Source organism: Leishmania major, chromosome 25 (assembly GCF_000002725.2).
Source record: "Leishmania major strain Friedlin complete genome, chromosome 25".
NCBI classification, from domain to species: Eukaryota; Euglenozoa; class Kinetoplastea; order Trypanosomatida; family Trypanosomatidae; genus Leishmania; species Leishmania major.
This window is the reverse complement of record NC_007266.2, coordinates 475,189-499,319: the sequence shown is the minus strand read 5'-3', so window position 1 is coordinate 499,319 and position 24,131 is coordinate 475,189. Positions and strand designations below refer to the sequence as shown.

At 64.2% G+C, this 24,131-nt stretch overlaps 4 protein-coding genes and 1 pseudogene across 5 annotated transcripts; all 5 read left to right on the top strand.

Annotated features, from left to right (window-relative positions):
* Positions 1–392: 392 nt before the first annotated feature.
* On the top strand, positions 393–6,311 carry LMJF_25_1250 (conserved hypothetical protein; the record flags this gene model as incomplete). The annotated part of the gene is made up of 1 exon (XM_001683828.1): positions 393–6,311. The coding sequence occupies one exon, from the start codon at positions 393–395 to the stop codon at positions 6,309–6,311; it is 5,919 nt and encodes a 1,972-aa protein (XP_001683880.1).
* A 2,010-nt stretch (positions 6,312–8,321) lies between these two features.
* Positions 8,322–13,159, top strand: LMJF_25_1230 (annotated as a pseudogene). The gene is given in 2 exon segments: positions 8,322–11,540; positions 11,543–13,159. Coding segments are annotated over 2 exon segments (4,836 nt in total).
* A 980-nt stretch (positions 13,160–14,139) lies between these two features.
* LMJF_25_1220 (conserved hypothetical protein) lies at positions 14,140–15,963 on the top strand (the record flags this gene model as incomplete). Its single annotated transcript, XM_001683825.1, has 1 exon — positions 14,140–15,963. One exon carries the CDS (start codon positions 14,140–14,142, stop codon positions 15,961–15,963), a length of 1,824 nt encoding a protein of 607 aa, XP_001683877.1.
* A 568-nt stretch (positions 15,964–16,531) lies between these two features.
* On the top strand, positions 16,532–19,723 carry LMJF_25_1210 (conserved hypothetical protein; the record flags this gene model as incomplete). Its single annotated transcript, XM_001683824.1, has 1 exon — positions 16,532–19,723. One exon carries the CDS (start codon positions 16,532–16,534, stop codon positions 19,721–19,723), a length of 3,192 nt encoding a protein of 1,063 aa, XP_001683876.1.
* A 1,319-nt stretch (positions 19,724–21,042) lies between these two features.
* Positions 21,043–23,565, top strand: LMJF_25_1200 (modification methylase-like protein; the record flags this gene model as incomplete). The annotated part of the gene is made up of 1 exon (XM_001683823.1): positions 21,043–23,565. The coding sequence occupies one exon, from the start codon at positions 21,043–21,045 to the stop codon at positions 23,563–23,565; it is 2,523 nt and encodes an 840-aa protein (XP_001683875.1).
* Positions 23,566–24,131: the final 566 nt, after the last annotated feature.

Sequence of the window (24,131 nt, the reverse complement as noted above, 5' to 3'; positions counted from 1 at the left end):
AACGCGCTGTGGCTGCAGGTGCTCTGGCAGTGTTGTGCACCACAGAAAAGAGGGGAGAGGCAGTGAAGAGAAGGCCAGCTGCCGTGATACGCGTTGTAACGGGCCTGGCAGCTTCTGCACTCCCTTCTCCCCCTTCCCTTGGCGCCTCCAACGCGCAATGCATACACACGCACATGTAGAGACAGGCACGCACGGAAGATGGGCAGCAGCGTTGGCATTCAAGCACGGCACCGGCACCGGAGGTCCTTCTCCTCCTCCGCGCGTGCGTGTGTGTGTATCATGTTCCCCCCTCCCTTGCGATACCTGTTGTGCGTGTCAGCGCGTGCCTGTGGCTTCTCGCCTTCACCGCGCACCAAGCTGCTTCACGCATCTGACCCCCGCAACGCCGTCACATGGATCGCTTTCTGCACGCGCTCGCACCCGCGTGTCATGTTCTGCCTTTGTGCATCATCTACCCGCAGCACACACGCCTCGACCTGTGCATCGACAAAGGGGGAGGACGGAGAGGGGACTCGATCACAGCGCCACTGCCCCTCCTCTCTCCCGCCCTGCCGCCGCCCCTCCCTCCAGAAGCGGCCCATTCACATCGCCGCCTTCATCTCTTCTTATCGCGCTTCCTCCCTTTGCTTTGTATATCCCCGTGTGTGCGATCATCATCAGCGCCGCCCACCTCTTCCCCTCTCCCTCCCTCCCTCTACCCCCTTTCCATGAAGCACTTCTCGTGTCAGCCGGACTCCCACAACGCGTTCGGGTCGTTGACGAACGGTGTTCTGACGTATTTCACGGTGGACTGCGCGCGCTACCGACGCGTGGCGGCGAACGGCATCTGCGATGCGGAAGAGCTGCACACCCCTGCCACAGGGGGAGACGCGACTGTAGAAGGCAGCGCGCCATTGCAGTGGACCGGCCAGCGACCCTTCACGGCTTCCTCCTCGTCCACCAGCCACAGCGCAGGGCATGGCGTCACCCAGCACGACGTGCACTTCACCACCGAAACGCGCATGCACATCCAGCGCACGCTGACCCTGCCAAGCCCCTTCCAAGGAACGCAGTGCTTCTTCAGCATGGCAAATCGTACCGTCTTTGGCACCGATATGGCGTTCATCGGTGCCGCCAACGGCTTATTGGCCCTCGCCGTGCTTCAGGAGGATCTGCTGCTGTACGTGCGAGGAAAAGACCCGCAGAGTCTGCGTGAGCATGCGGAGTCGTCCACTATCCCGAGGCGCTGCTCCGCCTCCGACAGCGGCGTGATTGTCCGTCAGCCTTCCTCGCCGTCAGCCACCTCTCTGACGCTGCCATCCCCATCGAAGGGCGGAGCTGGAGGCGGCGGCCTTCTCTCTTTCCCTTCCCTCATTGGCGGTGCCGCTGCTGCGGCGAGGACCAGCAGGTCGTCCTCGTCGTTCCAGGGGAGGGATCCCTCCTCCAACGCAGCCGCCTCCACGCCACTGTTGCCGCACAGAGGCGGAGGGGTAGTCCGTGGGCTGTATCGCAGAGACGCTCCTTCCACGATTACATGGATGCGCAACAAGCCGCTCGTGCTGGTGGGCTACACCTCAGGGTGGGTGGAGTGGTACGAGGTATCTATCTCTGCCGCATACCGGAAAGAGCTGCTGGACCCGGCGAAGGAGATGCCATACGGTGCGTCGGTGACGTCTAGCGCCTTTGCCTACCGGGCCCTGAACCGCGACTCCCTCACCAGCCACGTCGCCCGCGTCGCTGTCGGAGGCCAGATAGCCGGCCTGCGGACTGAGCTAGTCGCCTCGTGCGTTCTTGCGGAGGCCGGCGCACTTGTATCCAGCGACTACTTCGCCGCCAACGGCACGGTCGCCGTTGGGAGCGAGCGCGGCATCATCTTCCTGTTCGACGCCGACCAGCTGGAGGCACCGCTGTGCGAGGTGCAACTGAGCACACCGAGCGCGGCCTTCCTATATTGTCACCCTTTCCTGCCCATTGTAGGTGTGCTGTCGCAATCCGTCTGGACCGGAGCAGAGGAGCAGACGATCTCGACGGCAGCAGCAGCGGCGCGGAGACGGGAGAACAGCCCGACTTTGCACCTTACGGGCAGCCACAACAGTGGCTTGGTGAGGCCATCGGCAGGCCATGCAGACGGCGCCATGGGCGCTGGTGTAGGAGGTCCGCAGCGTGGCGTCACGAGCGGCAAGCGCGGCCCGACGACCTTTCCACTCGTACTGCTGCAGGGCACACGAGGTGACCCGGGCAGCGGCCCGCAGCAGCTCTCCTCTCCTTCCGAAGCCACGCCGTCGGCAGCAGCCCAGGGGACGTCGAAGCCGGACCGGCACGTGGGGTGGCACGACGCGAGTCCTGCAGCGCTGATGAGCGGGGGAAGCGTCGCTGAGGCCTTCTCGAGCGGCATCAGTGCAACGTCACCGTTTGGGCCCTACAGCAGCGGTAGCACCGTTCCCGAGGTCGGCGCTGCTTCGGCGTTGCACTCCGGCTGCTTGCTGACGTTTGTGGAGTACCGCAAGGACCCCCCGCCGCGGCTGCTGTCGCGCGCCTGGACCGGGGCCCAACCCCCAACGCCATCGCATCGGCTGACGCAGGTGCTGCAGCACCGAATGGAGGGCGCAGTGGCACGGTACGGCACGTATTACACCTTCTCGTGGAAGTTTAGCTTTGATTTGGAGCTCGCCGTTGGCAACCTCGAGGAAGGGGCGCTGCACATCGTCCGCGCGGCTCGCATCATGGACAAGGATGCAGACTCTGACGCTGGCGACGCGGCTGACGAGGAGGACAGAGAGGGCACCGCAGCGGACGGTGAGCGGGGCGTGCCGGCACCAGCCGTCAGCACCGCCTCCGCCGCCCACCCGAGCTCGTATCAGGTGGTACAAGACTACAACGTTCGTCTGCCGTTGCACTCCCTTGTGAACGTCGAGTACGTGTCCGCCGCCACGTCGTCGCTCAGCTCGTTAGACAATGCAGTCGCTGTCACCGAAGCGGAGCTGATTGCCGGGAGCAACGGCACGGGTAGCACCACGGCGGAGCAGTCGCTCTTTCAGCGAGATGCAGAGCGGTGTCAGCGGCAGACGGCGCTGCTCGGCGCTGCCGTGGACCCGAGGTGTCGCCTCGGCTTCTCTTCGGTCTCCCCGTCTCAGGCAAGCGCCGTTGCAGGGGTGTTGTGCCGACCCGCGAATCCGCTCTGGGCTGGCTTGGCTGTGGTGTCGATGCCGCGTGGTGGTCGACAGCACGAGCGTGGCCACAGCGGCGATGCCCATCGCTATGTCGGCCAGCTGGACCTGTTTGGCGCTGGCAGAGGCCACGGTGGGGCCTTTGGCGTCTTGTACTCCCCGGCGAGCATGAGGGCCGGCGATGGCGCCGCAGGTGTGATTGGAGGTGCACGCGCGAGTGGCTGTGCCGCAGACGGCGGCGGCCCGCTGCTGAAGGAGAACGCGCTGGCGGCGGCGATGCGGCAGCCGTTCCGCGGGGATGCCGGCGCGATTGGCGGCACGCGCCACCATCGGCGACACACTGGAGATATGGGCAACGGCAGCGGCACCGATGCCACGTCAAGCCGCTGGTTTTACTCATCAGCCATACCCACCGTCTCCCCGCAGCAGTCGCATCAGCAGCGCCGGCGAGAGCAGCAACGGCTCCGCCGCGACCCGCGGGCCCCCGCCATCACAGTTCCCAGCTATGCGGCGATGTGCACCAAGAACGAGATCGCAAGTGCGGCGCTGATCGCGGCTGATCAAGGTGTTGACCTCCACGACGCGCTTCGAATAGGCCCTGGCAATGTGTCATGTGTCGCGGTAATGAACGCGGCGGGCGAGGTGGCGTCGGTGCCGATCGAGGTACGGGCGGTGTCCGCGTGGCACGAGGCGGGCAGCGTGTTCGTCGGTCTTGGCCCCACGCTGTACGCCGCAGACCTTGTCTCCATCCAGGGCATCGAGCAACTCATGCGGCGGCGCTACGCTGCCGGCTTTGGTCTCTCGTCCGTGGCCAACCTTGCCGCGGTAAAGGAGGTGGGCGGCTTTGGCAGCGAGGATGTGGCCATGTTGTTCTCGTACGTGGTTACGTTGGAGGCGGTCTCGCTCGTGGCTTTGTCCGGGCCTGTGCCATCGTTGATGGAGCTGCTGCACAGCTGTCCTGCTACCGGGCGTGGTGCTCTACAGAGAGAGGCGGCGGCGAGGGTGCGGACGCGTTTGGGGCCTGCGTGGCGCGCCAAGATGGAGGCGTGCGTGTGCCACGGGGATCTGTGCTGCTTTTTGGTGTTGCAGGTGCTGCGTTGGCTGCCGTCATCACTGACGGAAGAGGCCGGGCAGCCGTGGCGAGGCATAGCGCAGCCGGCGCCCCTTGCGGACACGACACCCGTGCTTGGGGAGAACAGCACCAACGTGGACATTGAGCGCGCCGTCGCGGTGGAGGTGACGCACATGCGCTACACCGAGGCAGCGGGGCTGCTTCTCCGGTTTGCCAGCCGTTCTCCGAGCTACGGTGCCATGGCAACCCTTCTTCGCCGCCCCGAGGAGGCGCAGTCCATGGCGTGTAACAGTGACCCCCGCGTGTGTGCGGCGTTTCGCGCCTCCCTCACCCCGTGGTTGCTTGTCGTCTTCCACTGCTTGTGCGGCCCCTGCGATGGAGCGCCGCGCTACCAGTCGCACGGCGTGGCGGCGGACAAGAGCGGGCTACACGACGATGCGGCCTCCGTACGGACGGTACTGCCCCCGCACCTCTACCGGCATTCGGCTTTGCCCTTCTGGGATCGCGTCGCCTTGGCAGTGGTCATGGAGGCGGGCACGACGGCTGCCTTCACTCACGTCATGCAGGACATCCTCCTACGAGAGTGCAACCCGATTCAGGCGTTGCTGCTCCAGTATGGCATTCACCTCCGCACCTATGCCGCGATGCAGGAGATCGTCGACTGCACCGGGGACTTCCAGCTCGGCGCCTGCCTGTTCGCTCGTGTCGGCGTGCTCACGACGGCGGCGGCGCTCGCTTTTCCTTTCTTGCTAGACGCCGAGGTGAGCGCCGCGGCGTCCACCGCGGCGGCGACGGAGCAGACGGCGGTCACCTTGCCGGCTGCGCGCAGCCACGACCTCTCTGCCGTTTCTGCCGGCTACCCGCCGTACAGTTACCGCGCGGACGGCGGCTTTGGGGGCTACGGTGACGGCAACCACGAGGGCCAAGGACGCGACAGCGTGTACGGTTGCTCCCCGTTCTCGTACCTGCGGTCTAGCCACAGGAGGTGCAGTTCTGGTCAGCTGCCTTCCTCGTCAGCTGGTGATGAGGAGGGCTCCCTGGAGGATGGTGTGACGCACACGGCACGACTCGTCCTCAACAGCGCCCTGCCGCCGCCGGCACGGGCGCCAAGGGAGGCGATAAACGGCGCCCGTATACTGCCGCACTCAGCGGACGCTGCTCGCGTCAGTAGTAGCCGTCCTCCCGGACACGGCCTGCGCTATGCTGTCTCACCGAACGACGCAGTCGCAGGCAACGGTCATGGGGACGGTGACGGCGTCGGCAACGCCGCAGACGCGGATGTGCCGTGGGTGTGGTGGGCCGCGGCGTACCGCTCGTTCCTCGACGACGAGCAGGCGTTTGTGCGCCGCACGACGTTTGATGTGGAGTGTCGTCAGCTGCGCGGTGGCGCGTTCCTGGCCCGTGACGCCACCGCCGCCATGACCGTCTGCGGTGCAGACGCCGCTTCTTCGTCCGCTGCTGCCGTCGTCTCGGCAGCTGGAGACGCCGGTGTTGGTCGTTACGGCAGCGGGTGTCACTCCCTTCACCGCACCCCGCCGCGAGATACGGAGGCGGTGGGACTGCGTTGCCCCTCTCGTTCTCCCTCTCCAGCGGATCTCGTGTCGAGGTCAGTTGAGCAGTGCGTGACTCATCATGTGGCTGGGGCTGGCGGCGGCTCGACGAGCGGTGGTGGTGGTATCGGTGTTGGCCGTGGTCTTTCAGCAGCAGCATCCTGGTCCTCTCCGTCGGCACCGTCGGCCTTTGCAGGTCCCTCCGGTGGTGGTGCTGCACACGTCACCTCCGTTACACCTCCGTACGCATCAGCCGTCATGAGATCACCGGAGCCGAAACCCTGCGTATGCGGGGAGCAGCACACTGGTACGCAGCTTATCCGGTCACTGCTGAGCATCTGCAGCACAACGACGACGCGGTGCTGCGTATGCCTCGAGACCGTGCGTCTAGGTTCCAAGGACGTCGACACCGCCTTTGCGTGGTGCACATCGTGCGACCACGGCGGCCATGCGTACCACCTCCAAAGCTGGTTCCGCACACACCGACGCTGCCCCGTGAACGGATGTGACTGCCATTGCGACGAGGACTCGAACTTATACTGATTTTCATCTTCTGCGAGCGCACAGCGAACCCGGAGAAGCACACGTGTGCGCATCTGCGAAACAAGCAGCTGCACCAGCACCAGCAAGAGAAAGGAGGAGGGAGAAGGGGGTGTGGGGGAAGGGGGGGGCGGGAGTGAGAGGCCGCGCTCGGGTGGTGAATCTTTCTGCGTCTGCGATTTCGTCGGCATCGTCGTCACCGTCACCAGGTGTGGGTGGACATACACAAAGGAGCAAAGGAAGAAGAGGGGGATCAGACGAACCTGCGATGATACAGATGTGTGAGAGACCAACGGCAGTGGTGATGCTCGGTGGGCGACACGACGTCTTGCTCTCACTTATCTCCCTCTATCCGCATCCTTACTCTGCGAAGCGCGCTCAACGCCCCCACAGGCGGGTACAGCACCCCGGCCGCGAATTCCCTTTCTCTCTCTCTCTGTTCTCCTCCCCGCTACTACGCACAGCAGACGTCGGAGAGCCTTTGGGTGCGTCCGCACACACATACACACACACACCACACACAGGCACAGATACGTATGGGTGCAGCCGCGCCACCGTCGGCACCCAAACCCGTCCACGCTCTCATTCCATTATCGTCTTTTTTACTGTTGTATCTTTCTTCTCCGGCACGCCCGCGTGCGTTCGCATGCATCGCAGCGACTCGCCACGTCTGTTGTTGTCTTGGGTCCCCTCCCCTTCTCTATGTTCTTCCGCCCACTCGGCTCTCTCCATACAGCATCATGCACGGCGTCGTCACTTCTTGAGACGCCGCTGCGCGGTGTTGTCTGTCGCCTTCTCCGTCTCCGCCAACCGAAAGGCATTAACGTCGACTCGCAGATCTGTCGCGTCACAGAGAGCGCAAGGCCCCTCACAGGCGCTGCTAGCGTCTGAAGAGCCTTCTCATCGCACTAGTAACCTCTCGTCGGCCAGCTGCTCTTGTTGGCCATGGGCCGCAGCGCAGGAGTCGCCGCGGCTTGCTCCTGCTGCTGCGGCGGTGCTGGCTCGGCGCGCGCGTGAGAGCGTACTTGGACAAGAGTGCTGCGCCGCCGACCTCCTCTACTTTATGAGCGCAGAGAGGCGCGTGAGGCACCGCCGCGTCGCCACGAACAGTGCTTCGTTTCCACCGTCGCCATTAAAGGCACCAGAGAGCGACAGCACGCGTGACGGCTTGCTCGCCGCGGCGGGGCCTGCGCTGCGGCGTGAAGAGCACCGTGTCGCGCAGGCCTTTGCCCCCTCTATCTCCTGGGCAGAACTTGACGCGCGTTTAGCCACGCCCCCCACCGCGAGCCCCCACCACCTTCACGCGAGGATAACTCTACGAGCAGCTGGCACGCATCGGTGGCCGAGCACAGGGATGGTGAGGGCAACTACCGCAGCGGCACAGCTCCACCTTTGTTCCGTCAGCAGCAGGCCTTGTTTGACCTGCGTCGTCGCCTCGCGTACTTGCTCGCCAGCGAGTGTACCGGGGCAGGGGGCTTGACGGGGAAAGAGCTGGAGCCACTACGTAGCATTGGCCGCCGTGCGGTCCTGGCGCTGTCGCTGACGCACAGCATCTTCAAGGTTTGCGCCGAGAGTGCGTGTGTGTCAGAGGCGGCGAGCAACGTGGACGAGGCTGTCACCGGAGTCGCGCACGATGATCTACGACGCCAGTTGACGTTTGTGCGGCATTGGCTCACGCAATCTGGCTGCGCAGACTCTGCGTCAAGCGCCACCGACGAGCTATCATCTTCCCTGCCGCGACTTCTGCAGCCTGACCGGCAGGGCCACTGCCCCTACGCGTACCGCAGTTTAGCGCAGCCCGTCAAACTCACGCCAGTGGAGACGTACGCACTGCTCACGTGGTGTGCGGATCAGGTGCGCACGTACGCGAATGCCGTAACCGCTGCCGCTAACCAAAAGGACGACCCCAAGGTCCACAGTGCCGTCGTTGGTCATGGCGCGGCCGCTGCATCGACGGCGCACTGTGTCGATGCGGCTGATCAAGGAAGGCTACTGAACAGCGTCTCCTCTGCGATGGTGCACCGCAGTGAAGGCAAGCAGGACAGAGGCGAAGGGGAGCGGAAGATAAAGGGTTGTCAGAGGACGACGTCACACACGACGGCCAGCAGCGAGCTTCCACGATGGTCGGCCTCTGTCACGCGCCGACCATCGACGCTTTCGATGGCGAGGCGCCTGCCGCGCGGCCGCATCAGCAGAGGCGCAGGTGGTAGCGACAGCGCTTCGGCTCTGTCTCTCGGTCTCCTAGAGAGCGCGCTGGCGGGGGAGATGGGGTCACGTGCTACGGCGCTCATTGCGCTCACCGCCGCGTTTGCCCGCATGGCGGCCGAGTCGGCTTTGCCTGCGGCGGACGCATTTGCAAGCCATGCTCCTGAGGAGACTACCTGGCATGCGCAGCCACCAACATCCGCGAAGCTCCGCGGCGCAGGCGGTTTCTATGATGGGGACGACGCTGTCTTGGGCGGCGAGGTACTGCTGGGTCGTGTCGTGAGCGACGTGGTTTTGGCCGTCTGCGACGCGCTGCACGCGGTGCAGGATTCCGGGCTGCTGGGTGTGTATGTGGCAAGCCGCCTTGGAAGCTGCAACAACGACCCCGGCCGTCGTACACGTTCAGGCCCCGAGGAACGAACGTCGGCCCATGCAGCAGCACAGGATCAGCAGAAGCGGCAGCGCGGTAGCCTCCACCGCCGCCTGTGCTTCTCGCCGCCCGTTCTCCAGTCGGTGCTCTGCTGCGAGCGCGAGTCCTGGTCACATGCGCTGCGGCTGGCGGAGCGCATGGCAGCATGGAACACCGTCTTGGGCGAGTCGCTTGGCGTGATCCCTCTTGCCGCCACCGCGTCCTCGACACCCGCCCAGCTGGATGCACTTTCTCCCTCTCCACCGGCGGCAGTAGATGGCGGCGACACTACTCCATCGGGTGCGACTTCTCCGGCACACGCGGCGAGCCTGCGAGGCTTGAGCACTGACACGGCCCACATGCTTTTCTACGTCTTGGCGCAGCACGGGCGCCTCGCTGAGGTGCTGCGGCTGTGCGAGGTTGTTTGCGGCGTAGACACTTCCCACCTCCTCCGCGGCTGCTCGGCTGCCAACGAGCGCAACGCTGATGCAGACGCCGTTTTTGTGTCGATGGCGCACCTGGCGGCCGCAAACGCCGACCCGGCCGCTTCTGCGGCGGCTGGGAGTCGTGGCTCGAAGGCGCCACTGAACGTTGTCGTGCCCGATCGAATGCGCTGCGTTGAGCGTGTCGTGCGCGCTGGAGTAGTGCCGCAGCGGGTACTGAGCGTAACAGAGTACGCCGTGTTGCTGCGCCGCCTGATGGGCAACCGCATCGGCGGTGACGCCGCGCGCCGCGCTGCTGCTGCTACGACACCGCCAAGCGTGAGCCCGAGCAACGGGGTAGGGTGGTCGTTGTCCCCTTCGCAGGTCTGGCGCTTCAGCGCAGGCCCGGCGCACCACATACGCACTTTGCTGTGCCTGATAGGCTTTCAGGTAAGCGTGCGCCATGGGCAGACAGATATGCTAAGCTTGGAGGACCTGTACGTGGTGCTTACCATCTCGCGGCAGCTGGTGTGCCGGCACGAAGCCGAGTTGCGTCAGCTGCGGGACAGGCAGGTGAACCCAATGGACGACAGCGACGACGGTGGCGGCGATGCAGGCAGCGACTCGTCGGTGCACCAGCGCAGGCAGTGGGCAAACTGGGGCGCTGTGACTGAGAGCCCTCGATCGAGTCCGCTCCCCCCATCCTCGCGCGTAAAACGGTCGCCGTCGCGACCGCCGCTGCAGTGCGCACAGGAGATGCTCCTGCACCTGCTGCATGCACGGCGGCACGCAGCGAGTCCTGCTAGCACGCACTACATTCAACAGCTCTGCGCCACCTCTCACGCTGCTCTTCGCTGTGTGCTGCTGCTATCTTCCTCAGCGTACACTGCGAGTGGCGCTGCCGCGCAGAAGGCCGCAGCGACGGCACTACTGCTGCCTCGAGTGGCGCCTGTCAACCGCAGCACTACGTCCAGCACGGCTGCCGGCAGTGCGGTGCTCTTGTCCCTTGTGTCGCAGGAGATGCTCTCCATGCTTCGGGCTGTTTGCTACACACGCAACATCGCTCTCTTCTGGGACTCCGCGCTCAGCACGGTGGCTATTCAGCAGCTATACGGGCATGACCTTAGCGCCTATGCTGCGGGCGCGGTCCGCGGAGGCGGCGGACTCTCCGAACAGAATGCGTGCGCTTCCTCAGCCACCAGAAAAATTGGAGACTGGTCGCAACAGGAGGAGGCAGATCGCGTGCGGGAAGAGGTGGCGTACGCTCTCGCCCTCCAGGCGGAGGCCTCGGTGGGGGAGAGTCTCGTTGCCACCCGCCGTCTCGTCGCACCACTTCCTGTGCTGGCTCCGTATCTGTCCGCGTACACCGTTGCCGCGCTCGTGCAGCGGCCGTGCCGTCGCGCCTTCACCTCGCAGCAGTGCCTGGCGCTACTGCCATACACCCCCTTAGGCTCACGAAACCAGCTGTGGCTGGTTCAGCGCATCGCACAGGATAGCGATGGGCGACGTCATGCCTTTCCAGGCGCCTTCACTGAAGAGGCGGCCGGCCTGTCCCCCGCGCCCGCGCTGCACACGCCCTTGACACTTTCCGCCGTATCCATAACAGCACTTCAGACAGCAGTGAGGATGGTGACCGTCCGGGCTGCACCACGGCGACATCAGCATCGCCAGCGCAGCCCAGCAAAGACAAGCCCGAGCACGACACACGAGGAGGCCAAGGCAGTCCTGCTGCGTAGCGTTGCGGCCCCTTCGTGTGAGAAAGAGGCGTCAGCGTCAGTGTTGGCCGACGCCACCGCGCACGCGGATCGCGTTCTTCTCGCTCTGCCCCTCAAGGGCAACTGGAGCCGGGCCTTGCAGGCGTTTGTGGGGGCACCGTCTCGTGTGCAGGTCGGCGGCGCGCCGCATGTGGTGCGTCTCTTGGTAGAGGCGGATGTGTGGCAGCGACTTGGGTGCTGCGCAGCGGCGACCGCTCGTACGCCTGGCCATGCAGTGCTCCGCGTACTCTCGCGGCGGCGCCGCTCGTCTTGTGGAGGAAATGCTGCAGACGACGCTGGCGCACGGACTGTGGCACACAGGTCTTTCCTTTCATCAAAGCGTCGCGGCGGAGCGGCCAGAGTTGGTGTGGCAGTGCCGGCCCACCCAGCGGTACGCTGCCCAGCTGTGCTGTGGCCTGCTGGGGCGGACCTCGATGGCTAAGACGGTTGCCCAGCTGACGATGGCGGCGCGGCGCAGCCAGTGGTCCGAGGCAGCCGCGTGCTTTCTTCGTTACGCGATACAGCGACGCGACGAAACTGCCGTCGCCAACGTCTCCCCGACTCCAGCGCTATCCTTGGGTGAATCACGCTCAGATGCAGAGTCAGACGATGCTGCTATTCTCACCACCGCTCCCGCTCCTGCGGCTGGTGGAGAGGACGGCGTCATCACGCACCGCCCGCACAACGGCAGTGCCTCCGACTACCACCGAGGAGCTCGAGTCCCTCGCCGCCCTTCTCGATGCAGCCAAGTCGGGAGACTCACAGCTGTCCACCGCTGTCCGTGCAGTCGCGTCATCGTCCCCATTCCACCTGCTCTTCCACGGAGACAGCGCTTCCATTCTGCCCGAGCTAGCACAGGTGGTGCAGACGGCGCGGTATGCCATGCTGCACACGCCGGCATTGTGGATGCAGGCGCTTCGATGGCTTCCCACGACAGCACTGCCACTGCCATTCAATCACGAGCAGGCATGGCGCTCCTTGTGTGCAGACAACACGGCAAAGCTGGAGGCGTTGTTGCCGCCGCCGAGGCAGGCTGTGGCGCGTGTTGATGCGGGGGACATATCAGCACAGCGAGCTGTAGTGACGCAGACCGAAAACGGCACGGGGACGCTGGTAGCCTCCAGGGCGGAGGCAACACCTTCGCTCGTCGAGGCCGCGCGCCGCGTGCACCGCCCGCAGCACGCCAACGAAGTCGCTAAGGGGCAGCAGGTTGCCGTGGCGAATGCGCTGCGGGTGCTGCACCGCGCCGGCGCCTGGATGCAGGCCACGCTGCTCTACGACAAGGCAGTGGAGCCGCACTGCATACCGTACGCCGCCTCGTCGATGGTCCTCGAGACAGCTCTGAAGGGAGGTGCACCGTGGCAGGTGACGCTCTCATACTTCTTCCGCATGTCGCGGCGGCAGCGCCCCGACGTAAACGCGACAGCGGCGGCATTGCAGGCCTGCGCGGAGGCCGGGCAGTGGGAGACGGTGTTTCGTGTGCTGCGACAGAGCGTGCTGGCGCAGGCGGCCCCGCTTCCTCGATTGGTGATGCTGGCCGTGAAGACAGCGCTGCAATGCGGTGTCTGGAGTCGCGCTTTGGCTGCAGCTCACCAATACCGGCGCACCAACAATTCACAGCTTGCGCACACGGTGCTGCTCACGTACGTTTGTACCCAGCACTGGGACGACGCTGTGGAGTACTTCTACGACTGCACTCGCCCTGGACTGCGTCCGCTGGACGCGTCATCGGAACTGGCCATCATCGCGAGCGAGGCTGCCAGCGATGAGTACCGCAAGACGGCGCTCATGGTCGGGGCGATCACGTCCGCGCTGGAGGACCTCTACCGCGTGAGCGGCGTCGTTTTGGAGCACATCATCTTCGTGCAGCGGCACGCACAAAGCAGCGCGGCGCAGTGGCAGACAGCGTCGGACTCGTTGTGCTGCGCACTGGAGTCGGCTTTCGATGGCGCTGCCGACATTGATGACAGCGGCGACTTTCTTCTTCCACGGCAACCATTCGGTTTGCCGAGGGAAGAGGACCATGACGCCGACAACGGCCACGACGGTGATAATGCTTGAGCACAACGCCTTCCTCCTCCATTGCCCTCCCTCCCTCCTCCACAGCGACAGTGAGAGAAGGAACGAGCTAGAAGGACTCGATCATCTACTTGGGTGCTGCTGGTTGCTCCGCTACGCACGTGCGCGCGCCTGCGCCTGAAAGAGGCGTTTTCTGTGTGTCTTCTCTTTCTCGCTGCTGAAGTGCTCCGTGCACATGGTGTGCACACGACACAGCAATGCGCGTTGCATCTGCCCTCCCTCTCTCCCCCCTCCCCCAACTAATCTGTGATGAGCGCGCCACAGACACCAAGGCGCACAAGCGAATGCAGCATCGCGCATCTACGCTGCACTTCGTCGGCTTTGTCTTGCGTTATTTTGGCCCCTGCATGCGTGAACGCTGATATCTCCGCATGTGCGTTGCGCGCACGAAACGATGATGAACTCTTGGAAGTCGAAAGACAGAGAAGACCCAGCAGCATCCCCGACGCAACGAGCCGACCTACGACAGTCCGACATCAACACAAGACGGACGCGTTGTTTGTTGTCCTCCCTCCCCACGGCTGCACTCGCGGCGGGTGCTGACGGCGCTCGAGGAGCGATCTTTTCCGGCCGTGAAGCGCGTGCGCTCAGCTTCCCCATTCCGCTCCTTGCTTTTTCGTGTCTCCTTTGACAGCCACCACTGTCGCTTCCCTTCCACTGCCACCGCCGCCCTCGCACCCTCCTCTCGCTCTGTGTGTGTGTGTGTGTGTATGTCTCTTACTACACTGCCATCCTCCGTGTCATTCTTCTGTCCACGTCTCCCTCTCGCACGGTATCACTGCGTCCCCCCGTCTCCGTCAACACGCACACACGTCTCTGTGCGCACCAGGTACACACGCGGCAGACACTAGCGGAATAGGAACAGGAAGCGGCATAGCGCTTGCTGGTGTACCGCAAAGGAGTTGTCGGTCACCTTACCGCCCATCTGGCCCCTCTCCTCCTCCCAGGCACGCACACACAGGATGCGGACCTTCGTCTTCATCAGCGACATCCCCGCCTTCCTACTGGAGCCCATAATCAAAGGCGATAAGGACAGCAGTGGCGCCGCCGCGGTGGCGGCCTCGAAGTTCGACCTTCGCTATGAACGACTGCGCCGCCTGCTCGTGGAGCACTCGTCTGGCGTGATGCTCGTCATGCATCTCGAGTCGAAGGGCTACGCGCTGGCCTTGTACGCCTCCGAGGGCGAGGCACTAGCGGCGTGTAAGGCGGATATCACTCCAGAGCAGCCGGGGCGCAAGTACCCGCCGTTGCGCCTGCGCATCATAGAGAAGGAGAAGCCCTGCCCACCAGAGCCCGTCTACAAGCCGTTCCTGATGGTGGAGAACGAGGAGGTGCGCAAGGAAGAGCTTGCCGATACGCGTGGCCTGGAGCTTGTGTATCGCGGCCGTGCGGTTGCCAAGTGGTGTGCGCGAACGCTGGCGGGTGAGGACTGCTTCTTCGGGGTCTCGTGCTTGAAGCTGCACAAGGCCGCGGTGCAGAGGACAGTGCGCAAGCGGCCACGCATCGAGGACGATGAAGCCGGCGCTCGTTTGACGTGCGAGCAGGAGGCGGTTGTGAGGCATCTGCTCTCATCAGCGGAGGCTGCGAGGGCAGCCCTAACGCCGGCTTCCATGGCCATGAAAGACTGCACGTACGTGCCGGTGTCGGCAGAAGAGATGGGGTTGCTGAGCCAGCTCGCGTGCGAAGCGCTGTCGTCCGCGCCTTTGCCAGCATTCGAGACGCTGGAGGCTCACCCCACCTACCAGGCGGTTCTGCAGCGCATCGACGATGCCCTTCAGGCGCAGCGGGCCGCTGCTGTCGCCGGCGAGTCGATGACGTTCTTTCCGCGACTGAGCTGCCCTGGCGGTGCACCGTGGGACTGGAGTGTCGAGTCCGAGGACGGCCGGCGGCTTCTCCGTCAGCGGTGCCCGCTCCCGGCGAACGGTGCACCCACGCCGCTGGAGCGCGATGTGTACACGCAGCGCCTGTGGTACCACATGAATCAGCTGAACAGATGCCACAGCGCGCGAGACGTGCTGCGGATGTTGTGCGGCAGTCACCGCGCGCGGGAGGCGCTGCGTCGACATAGTGAGGCGATCGACGGTGGCGACGCCCGAACACACGCGTCGTCCTCGTCTTTGCCGTCGTCGTCGCCCGCCACGAAAGCGGCAGGGCTGACGATTTGCCTGCAGCCGTGGCTGTACCTCCCTACCGTGGGCTGTGAGGTGACGGCGTATCTCGAGCGCGGCGGGCGCCGGGTTCGAGGCGTTGTGCAGCGCTACGGTCAGGTGCGTCTGATGACGTCGGCCACACTTTTGGCTTCGGCGTCTGCCGTTGTGGGCGACGCCGCCCACGTGGATGCACTGCTCGCTCGGTACGCCGTCCTCGAGTCGGCGACCGATGCAGCCGCCGAGGAGGACCTCACCGGGGAGCTGCGCGCACTCCAGCGTAGCTTTGCCAGCGCCGTGGGCGATGTTGCACACCACCTGCAGACGCATCCCGATAGCATTGGTGGTGACGGGGCCGCGTGGTGCGTGCATCTGGCTGCGGTGCTGACGCCGAGCGTGGCCCCGGCAGCAGGGCCGCCGCCCCCCGTGACGCTGCTCTCCGCCAGTCCGTATCAGCGCGCTCTCGAGGAGTGCTCAATGTATTCGTCTTTGGCGCCACCGATCAGAGGGGATGACATGGCCGCCTCGGCGGCGACAGCACCTGCAAAGGTGGACGTGACGTGGAATACGCAACGGCACCCGTACATCTCACTCTTCAGCCGCAGTGTCCTGGAGAAGCTGCGTGCCGACGCAGCGTGAAAAAGGTATGAAGCGGACCAGGGGGTCAGCAAGCTGCGGTTCTACAAACGTGTAGGGGGCAGGGGAGGGGTGAGATGGCGCTGACACGAAGGGAGGCGCGCGCATGTCTTTGTGCCTGTGAACTGTACTCCTCGCTCTCCTGTGGCTTCCACTGCCCCCCCCCCTTTCCTTTATATGAGCGTCCCGCTGCACGTCTTTTGCGTTCCCTGCCAGTATAACGCATTCACAGAAACACACACGCTCAACCGGGCGGGCGTGAAACGGCTTCGTGTATGTCAGCGCGCACATTCCACCTAGGCGTACACGCACATGCCCACCGACTCTGAAATGCATCAGCCTTGAATGCCCCCCCCCCCCTCCCCTTCTGCTGCACGCACACATTCTGCTTGAGCCTTCTCCTCCGCCATCACCTACCGTCTTTTGTTGATCCATCTCGCCACTCTCCCTCTCGGCAACACTGCACTGTCGACGCCCTCGTCTCCAGTGGTCCTCCTCTGTCTTACCACCGATACACACATAGGCCTACACACTCCAAGTACCCTTGCCGGTGCGTCTCTGCGAGTAGCGTATGCTTCCACTAAAGACGAAGCGCTCCGCTGCAATAGCAGCTCCGCCGCCAGCGGCGGAACGGACGCCTACCAAACGCGCCCCTGCCTCCTCAGCAAAACCGCCGACTAGCCGGTCTCCGCAGCCGCAGTCGGTGACGACCCCAGTCAAGAGGAGCTCCGTGGCTGGGACCGCAAGGTCGGCGCCCTCCTCTTCCTCTACTCCGCAGCGGCAACAGCAGCAGCAAGTATCTCAGCCGCAGCTCAGCACCCCTGAAGCGCAGCGTAGCCAGAGCACCGTCAAGCAGGCGCGCGAGAGCTCGTTCGCCTCCTCGCCTCAGGTGATACCACCCGCCCCCGCCAACAGCCCTGCACCGGCCTCCAGTAGAGCCCCTCAACGACGCTCCTCAGCCTCCCCAAACCACCAGAGCCCCAGCAAGAAGGCTGCTAGGGTGAAGGCGAACAGCCCCGCTGCTGCTGCTGCGGCGCCGACCACTTCCGCATCTCCAGTGTCCCCGCCTTCGCCCGCCCGGCATGAGAGGACGACGCCCTTGCGGCCACCGCAGTTGGCGAGCCCCGCGAAGCGGGGCGCCAGCGGTGTTACGAACAGCAGCACCTATGCGAGCGCCACGCCGGCGTCTACGGGACCGGCACGAAAAGCCGGATCGGTTGCCGCCGCGGATACCGCGAACGTAAACGCCGGCGTTAGCGCTGCCGCGGAAGGGGCGGTCAAGTCCTCGAAGTCCGCACGAAGCCGCAGTGTGCGTCGCAGCCGTGCCCGCGCGGCCCTGTCGACGTCCACGTCGGCAACATCCTCACCAGAGGCGCACTTCGTCGAGCGCTTCATACGTGAGTCAAAGGTGATCGCGCCGGACGTGAGCGGCATTCTCTGCCTCGCGGTGCATCCGTCGGAGCAGGAACTCATCGTTGCGCGTGAGAACGGTTCGCTCGTGCGCTACGACGTGGCGTTTTTCCAGGGCATCCCACAGTTTGTGCAGCGCCGCCACACGGGTGGCCAGACGCACCGCACCATTTCAGGACTGGCCTACGTGACTGTCCCGGCATCAGTGTCGTCGTTGTCCTCTGTGTCGAAGTCCGGAGCAGGGTCAGCGGCCCACCACGTGCTCCTCGCCTCCATGATGTCTGGTCAGATCGTTGTCTATGACGCGGAGCTGCTCGTTCCCATTGCGCTCCACCAGCGCAGCGGTGGCGCCATCTGGGCTCTGCACGCGGTGAGTGCTGCGTGCATCTACGCCGCCATGGCAGACGGGAGCTGGCAGCAGCTGAGCCTCACGTGTAAGCGAGACGGCGCGGCCCCACAGCTGGAGCTGGTGCGTGTCGTACCCGGCATCAGCGGCGCCGACCGTGCCTTGTCTGTGACGACGTCTCTGTCGCTGCGCATAGCGGTCGGCTCCGACGACGCCGGTAACGTACATGCGTGGCGCTTGCCTGCTGGCGTGTCGTCGCCAGGGTCTTCTGTCGGCGCCGGTGCCGCGGAGGAGGATGACGAGGCTGCCGCTCCCAGCCGTGCACGCGGTTTGGCCGAGCACGAGTCTCTCTGGACCACGAAACTAGCGAAGGGCATCGCGCTCAGCTGCGCTGTGGTCGGCGGGACGCAGCGCCCCTGTGTTGTTGTCGGGACGTCGATGGGCGACGTCGTGCTGCTTGATGCCGCGCACGGACACGTCTTCCAGACCTTCTCGCAGCACAAGGGACCGGTGTCGACGCTGGCGGTGCAGGGCGACGCTGTTGTCTACGCGTCCGGCTGGCACGAGAGCCTTCGGAGCTACCGCTGCAACGAGCAGGGCGACTGGTATCCGGCCGAGGTGAAGCGCCGCACACACTATCATGAGGCGAGCCAGCTGGCGCTGTTGCCGCATCGCCGACTGATCTTGTCTGCGTCGCGCGACGGCACGATCATGTACGCGCCGACGGCGCAGCTGTTCACGTCGCCGGCGATGTATGTGGTGGTCACGACGCAGCAGTTTGCCTACGCGGTCGATCGCGAGGTCCTCTTGCAATCCCGCTTTGACACCATCGAGGCCTTTCACATAGACAGCGCCGCTCGTCACTGGGTGCCCTTCTTCGGCCACCGTCTCGATGGCCGCTTCCACCTTTCCGGCCTGTGGTGCGATCGCCAGCTGAACTACATCGTCTTCAGCACAGAGGAGCGCATTGGGTTGCTGAAGGTGGCGTGGCGTGCACATGCGGCGATGTCTGTGTCGAGGCTCGAAGCAGTACTGGAGCTGCCGGCGCGCAGCGGTGTGGTTGACGTCTGCTGGTCGGGTACAGCTGCTGCCGCGGGATCGGCAGAGGAGGCCAGCGCGGGTGCAGGTGAAGAGACGGCCGCTGATGCATCGGCCTTGTTGCCGACGTCGCAGCGACTCTACATCCTCTACGACGATGGCGTCACGTGTGTTACTCTCGCTGACGGGTATCCGGTGGTGCACACTCCCGTGCAGGTTCGCGGGAAGGGGCTCCCCGACAACTCGCTGCGTCCCTACCGGGTACTGTGCCGTCCAATAGCTGCAGCTTCGCTTACCAGGAGTCGCAGTAGTGGCCCAGCATCTGACGCAACAGAGGATGAGGAGCTTGTCATCTACGGCCACCGTGGCAGCTGCCGCATGCGTCTCATGGCCGATGGCACCCCCGACGCGGACTCCCTGGTCGCCGATCTGGATGATGTGTACGCGCTGGCGCAGGAGTTGCCGCTGCTGCAGGATGCGTTGAGCACGAAGGTCAATGACAACAGTCACGGTGGCGCAGAGCGGACACTGAAGAGGGCAAGAGTGGAGGCGTCGGCCTCGTCAGCGCCGGCGAAGGCAACATCCTGCGAGGCCCTGGTTGGCTTGTCCACGCTGCGGCAGCGGTACTTCGTAGGCTCAATGCTGCACTCATCCTCCGCAGCCATCACACCACTGTCAGCGACGTTGCCACATGATGTGCGCTGGATTGCCCGCATCGCAACGTTTTCGCCGAGCAGCAGTACTAAGACGACCGCCCCAGCCGTCGCCGCCTCATACAAGTACCTCGGCTACTTCAGTCGTGGTCTCCTTGTCGCTACGGGTAATAGCTGGCACATGGTGCGCCGCATGTGCGTGGAGGCTGCCTTCCTCATAAAGGGTGGCACGGAGGTGTTGGTGTTGGAGCGCAACCTCGAGAAGACCCTGGAGGCCCTTCCCCTCTGCTGGAAGGTACGCCGATTCGGCAACTGAGGGCGCGCACCACCAGTGTACACAGCTGAACAAGGCAGGTGCGCGAGTGTGGGCGTGCTTGCATCCGTGCGTGTGTGGGGGCTCGAGAGCTGCCGGTAGAGGAGCTGAGCGGCGACCGTAGTTGTGTGAGCATGTTAATGTGTTCGCGGCGTAAGCGAAGCCGGTGGGGAGTGTGTGTGTGTGTGCGGCGGCCGCTCTCTGGGTGTGTTCCGTGCTACAGCGCATGATCTGATGGCGTGCATCTCAGTGGGGGAGGGAGGTGGTGGTGGGGGGCGTCTGTGCCTTGGCGTGTGCAGGACTTCCCCCCCCCTACACACACGCATCTCCCGCGTCATCCGGGCCTTTCCACGTTAACTTTGTTTCTTTCTTTCCGCGCTAACGCCTTACAACGACTGAAAAAAAATGGCAGAGGGTGTGTGAGTGTGTGGTGTGTGTGTGTGTGATCGAAAGGACGTCGAATGGTGGCGATGCCGCCGATGCGGACGGCTGCGTGAGCGCATTTCTTCTCGCGCTCCCTCACCCTATAAACGAAGCCGACGAAAAAAAAATCGGGCCGCACTGCCCTTGGTGCCATGCGCACGCCGTGTATGCGGGGCGATGCACACACGCGCGCATAGGGGTATGTACACACAGACACACACACACACACACACACACATGCATATGCGTGTAGATGGCTGGTGCAGTTGAAGGGCTGTAGCGGTGGTGGTATGGGACCCTTACAATAGGGGCACATACACCGTGGCGGCGGGAAGAGGGGCGGGCGTCAGAGGTAGTGAGAAAGAACATGAGAGCTGTGCAGGTGGGAGGGGAGGGGGTGGCGAGGCTTGGCAGCCGACCAACCTCTCCCCTCGTTTCGCTCTTCTTTCCTCTCTCTCTCTCTGTGTGTGTGTGTGTGTGTGCGTGCGCATCTTGTTCCGTCCCCATCTCGCTCGGAAGGAGGCATCCTGGTATGCAATGCCTTCCGTGCAGTGTCCCCTCTCACCCTACACACCCCCTGCTCACCTTCGAGGGAGTTTGCATACACGCACGCACACACTCGAAGCGGTGAGTATGGCCAGAGTGAGGGGGGAGGGGGGGCGGGTACAACGGTTTGCTCAGCCCTCTGCAGTGCTTCCCCTCTTCCTCTCCTCAGCACGCCTCTGCTTTCGACGCCGCCGTATGCTCTGGTTGCTTCCCATCTTGTTTTCTGTTATGCTGCTGTTACACCTCGGTCGCTACCCTCTGCTCCCGCTCCGATCTTCTCTCCTTCCATGCACAACAATGTCCACTTCACACCCGCATGCGCGCACGCGTGATGGTTAGAGACTGCATCGACGATGACGTCCGCGCGGTCCTACCCGCCTTTGTACCCAGCTGGTGTCTTCGTGGTCCGCTCGAAGCAAGAGCTGGCGCCTCTTGTGGCGCGGCTGCGCGCGGCCCGACGACTGAAGCCAGGGCGTAACGTCACTGTGTTCGACGGCGAGCACTTTGCCGAGGTGGCGGATGCGCTGGAGATCAGGCTATCGGCGAGCGCTCCTGAAGGGCGTGGGGGCGGCGCCAGTGAGGACGCGGCCTGCAGCCTGAGGGAGACGCTGGTGCACCTTCGTGAGACGACTGAGGCCGAGGCAGCAGAGCTTGTGATGGCCACACAGACAGGGGGGCGGACAGGGCTTTCTGGAAACGACGGCATCATTGCACTTCTGCCCACAAGTCTCTCCACGTCTGAGGCACATTCGACTAATGCGCGCGCATCTGCCCCAGCAGTGATGTATGAACGGTGTGCGCTCATCACAGCGCGCGACTCCGTCGAAGGTGAAGAATTTCTTTCGCTGCTGCGCGTCCCGTGTGCGGAGCGAGCAGGCACGAGGTGGCCCCTGTACATGGCGGCGCACGTGGTCGGCGAGTTTGCGGAGACGGAGCTTCGCACGCTTTTCTCTTCTGATGGATCGAGTGGCGGCCCCAGCACCGAAAGTGACGGTGCTGACGGACACGAGCCGATGAAATCATCTACGCCGGTGGCTTACATCCGGGGCGTCCGGCGGTTCCACCGTGTGTGCTGTCCGGTGCTAGCGGAGATGCCATCTGCGCTCGCAGCGATGCGGCGCACAGCATTGCTGCAGCGCCATCACCGCCTCGTCCAACGTGGTGAGGCGGCGGCAGACAGCCCGTGTGCGCCACCATCATCGGAAACGGGTGCGCCATCGCTATCGGCTGCCACCCTCCAGCGCAGTAGCGCTCCGCCGGGGGGCCTCTCTCGAGATGCCAACACCGCCTGCAGTCCATTTTTCACGTTCTCCGAGTTGTTTGGCGGCATTGGCATGTTCCGCAGTGGTCTGGAGCGCGTTGGTGGTCGTGCCGCTTTCGCCGTGGAGTTTGCGCCTCCTGCGCAGATCGTCTACGCACTCAACCACCGCTGCCTGCACGACTGTCCAGCCGCCCTACAGCTGCCAAACGCGAAGCGAGAAGATCCCGGAGAAAACACCAGAGGCTTACTCACTCAGCGCGGTGGCGGCCGCCTCCGCAGCGGGACCGCCATGTCCGCTGCCGCCTCCGCAGCAGCCGAGGACTACGCAGCGACGGAAGGAGGCTTTCCTGACGCCACAGCGCGCTCTGTGCCGTTCCTCGTCGGCGACATCACCGAGATACCCAGCGCCTTCTTTCCCACGCACGACGTGCTCACAGGCGGCTTCCCGTGTCAGAGTTTCGCCAAGGCTGGCGATGCTGCAGGGCTGCACGCGGACAAGGGGTGGTTGTTCTACGAGGTGGTGCGGGTGCTGGCTGCTACTCGACCGACAGCATTCTTGCTGGAGAATGTGGAGCATCTTGTCGAGGTGGAAACTGGCGCGCAGCTCGCTGTGATCCTTGCCCGGCTCCACCGCCCGGCGTCGGCGTTGTCCACGCCGACCGCCGAGGATGTCGCGCTGGAGTACGAGGTGCAGCATGTGGTCGTGGATGGCGGCGCCCTAACACCGCAGACACGAAAGCGAGTGTACTTCTTCGGCTTCCGGGCCGCCTCAGCTCTGGTGCCGGCACGTGCGGCGTCCCTTGATTACGCCCTCTGTCAGTTCGCCCTGCCTCGCGCTGACGATGGGGAGGCAAGCGCGGCTGCAGCCCGAGTTGTAGCTGATGCCCTTCAGCGAATCAAGGTCGCTTCTCTGGAGTCGCCATACCGCATCGTCCGGGAGCTGCTCGTGGCCCCCTCGACTGTGGACGCGTCATACTCAACACCACAAGGCCGCTCAATGCAGGATGAGCCAACTAGCACATCACGCGGAGAGAAGAGTGCGGCCCACAGCTCCGCACACGGCGACCTTCAGCTGACCCCCGCTCAATGGGAGGCGGTTCGACGCAGTCGCACGTACCGGCAGAACCCGCTGTGGCGTCTGTGCGACGTGCAAGGGCGGGCCCGCACCCTGCTGGGCAGCTACCGCACGAGCTATCAACTCTACTCCGAGTTTGTGCCTTTTTCATCAGAGCGGACGCAGCATGAGGTCGTGGCGATGCTACTGGAGAAGACGCCGCTGAAGCCAGGGGACGACGCCGATGATGTGCGCGCTGGCGGTTCAGAGAACCCGGCGATTCCGGCCCCGCCGCCTCCACCGCTGCGGTTCTTCGCGCTGCGCGAGTGCGCGCGCTTGCAAGGGATCGAGGACACTTTCCTTCTTCCACACGACACGACGCAGCTCTCGTCAAGCGCTGATGGCGCAACTCCACCGGGTGCTACTGTGATTCCTGCTGCAGTGCTCCGCCAGGTGCCGTCCGGTGCCGTATACAAGCTGATTGGCAACGCCGTCAACCCGCGGGTAGTGACATGCTTGGGCGGCGCCATCGCGTCCTACCTACAAGAGCGACGTCGCTGAACACGAGCGAGTGAGGTACTCCTTTCTCCCTTTCCCCATGCCATCTACTGCATCGATCCATAAGAAGCACCGCGGTGAGGTTCACGTTCGTGCGTGTGTGTATGTGTGTGTGTGTGCGCAGCGCGGGAACAGCACCCACGCTTGGCGGCTTCGCCGTCTCAGCTCCAGGCGCTTTATTGTGTTCTCCCTCCTTTTCGCACCCGCGCAGACACACGCGGCGGTGGGTGGGATCAAGAGGGGAGGGTGGCGAGCGAGGGCGACCCACAGAATAACCGCAGAGGTTGGTCGAGTGCGCAGTGCGAACTGATAAAGACGCAGCACCTACCCTCGTGTGCGTGCCTGGTGTTCGTGTGCGCCGGATCAGGCCCTTCGTACGGAGTGCTACGCACACGCGCACACGTGTGCGCGATGGAATACTGCCCGCGCTCACACCATTTCTGCTTCCCTCTCCCTCTCAACTTCTGCCTTCCTCACTATCCACAACCGCCCGCCCCTTCACGCTGGGCGCTTTTTGCGTGTCTGTCACGTTGTCGGACATTGGCTGTTGTCGTGTTTCTACACTTTGT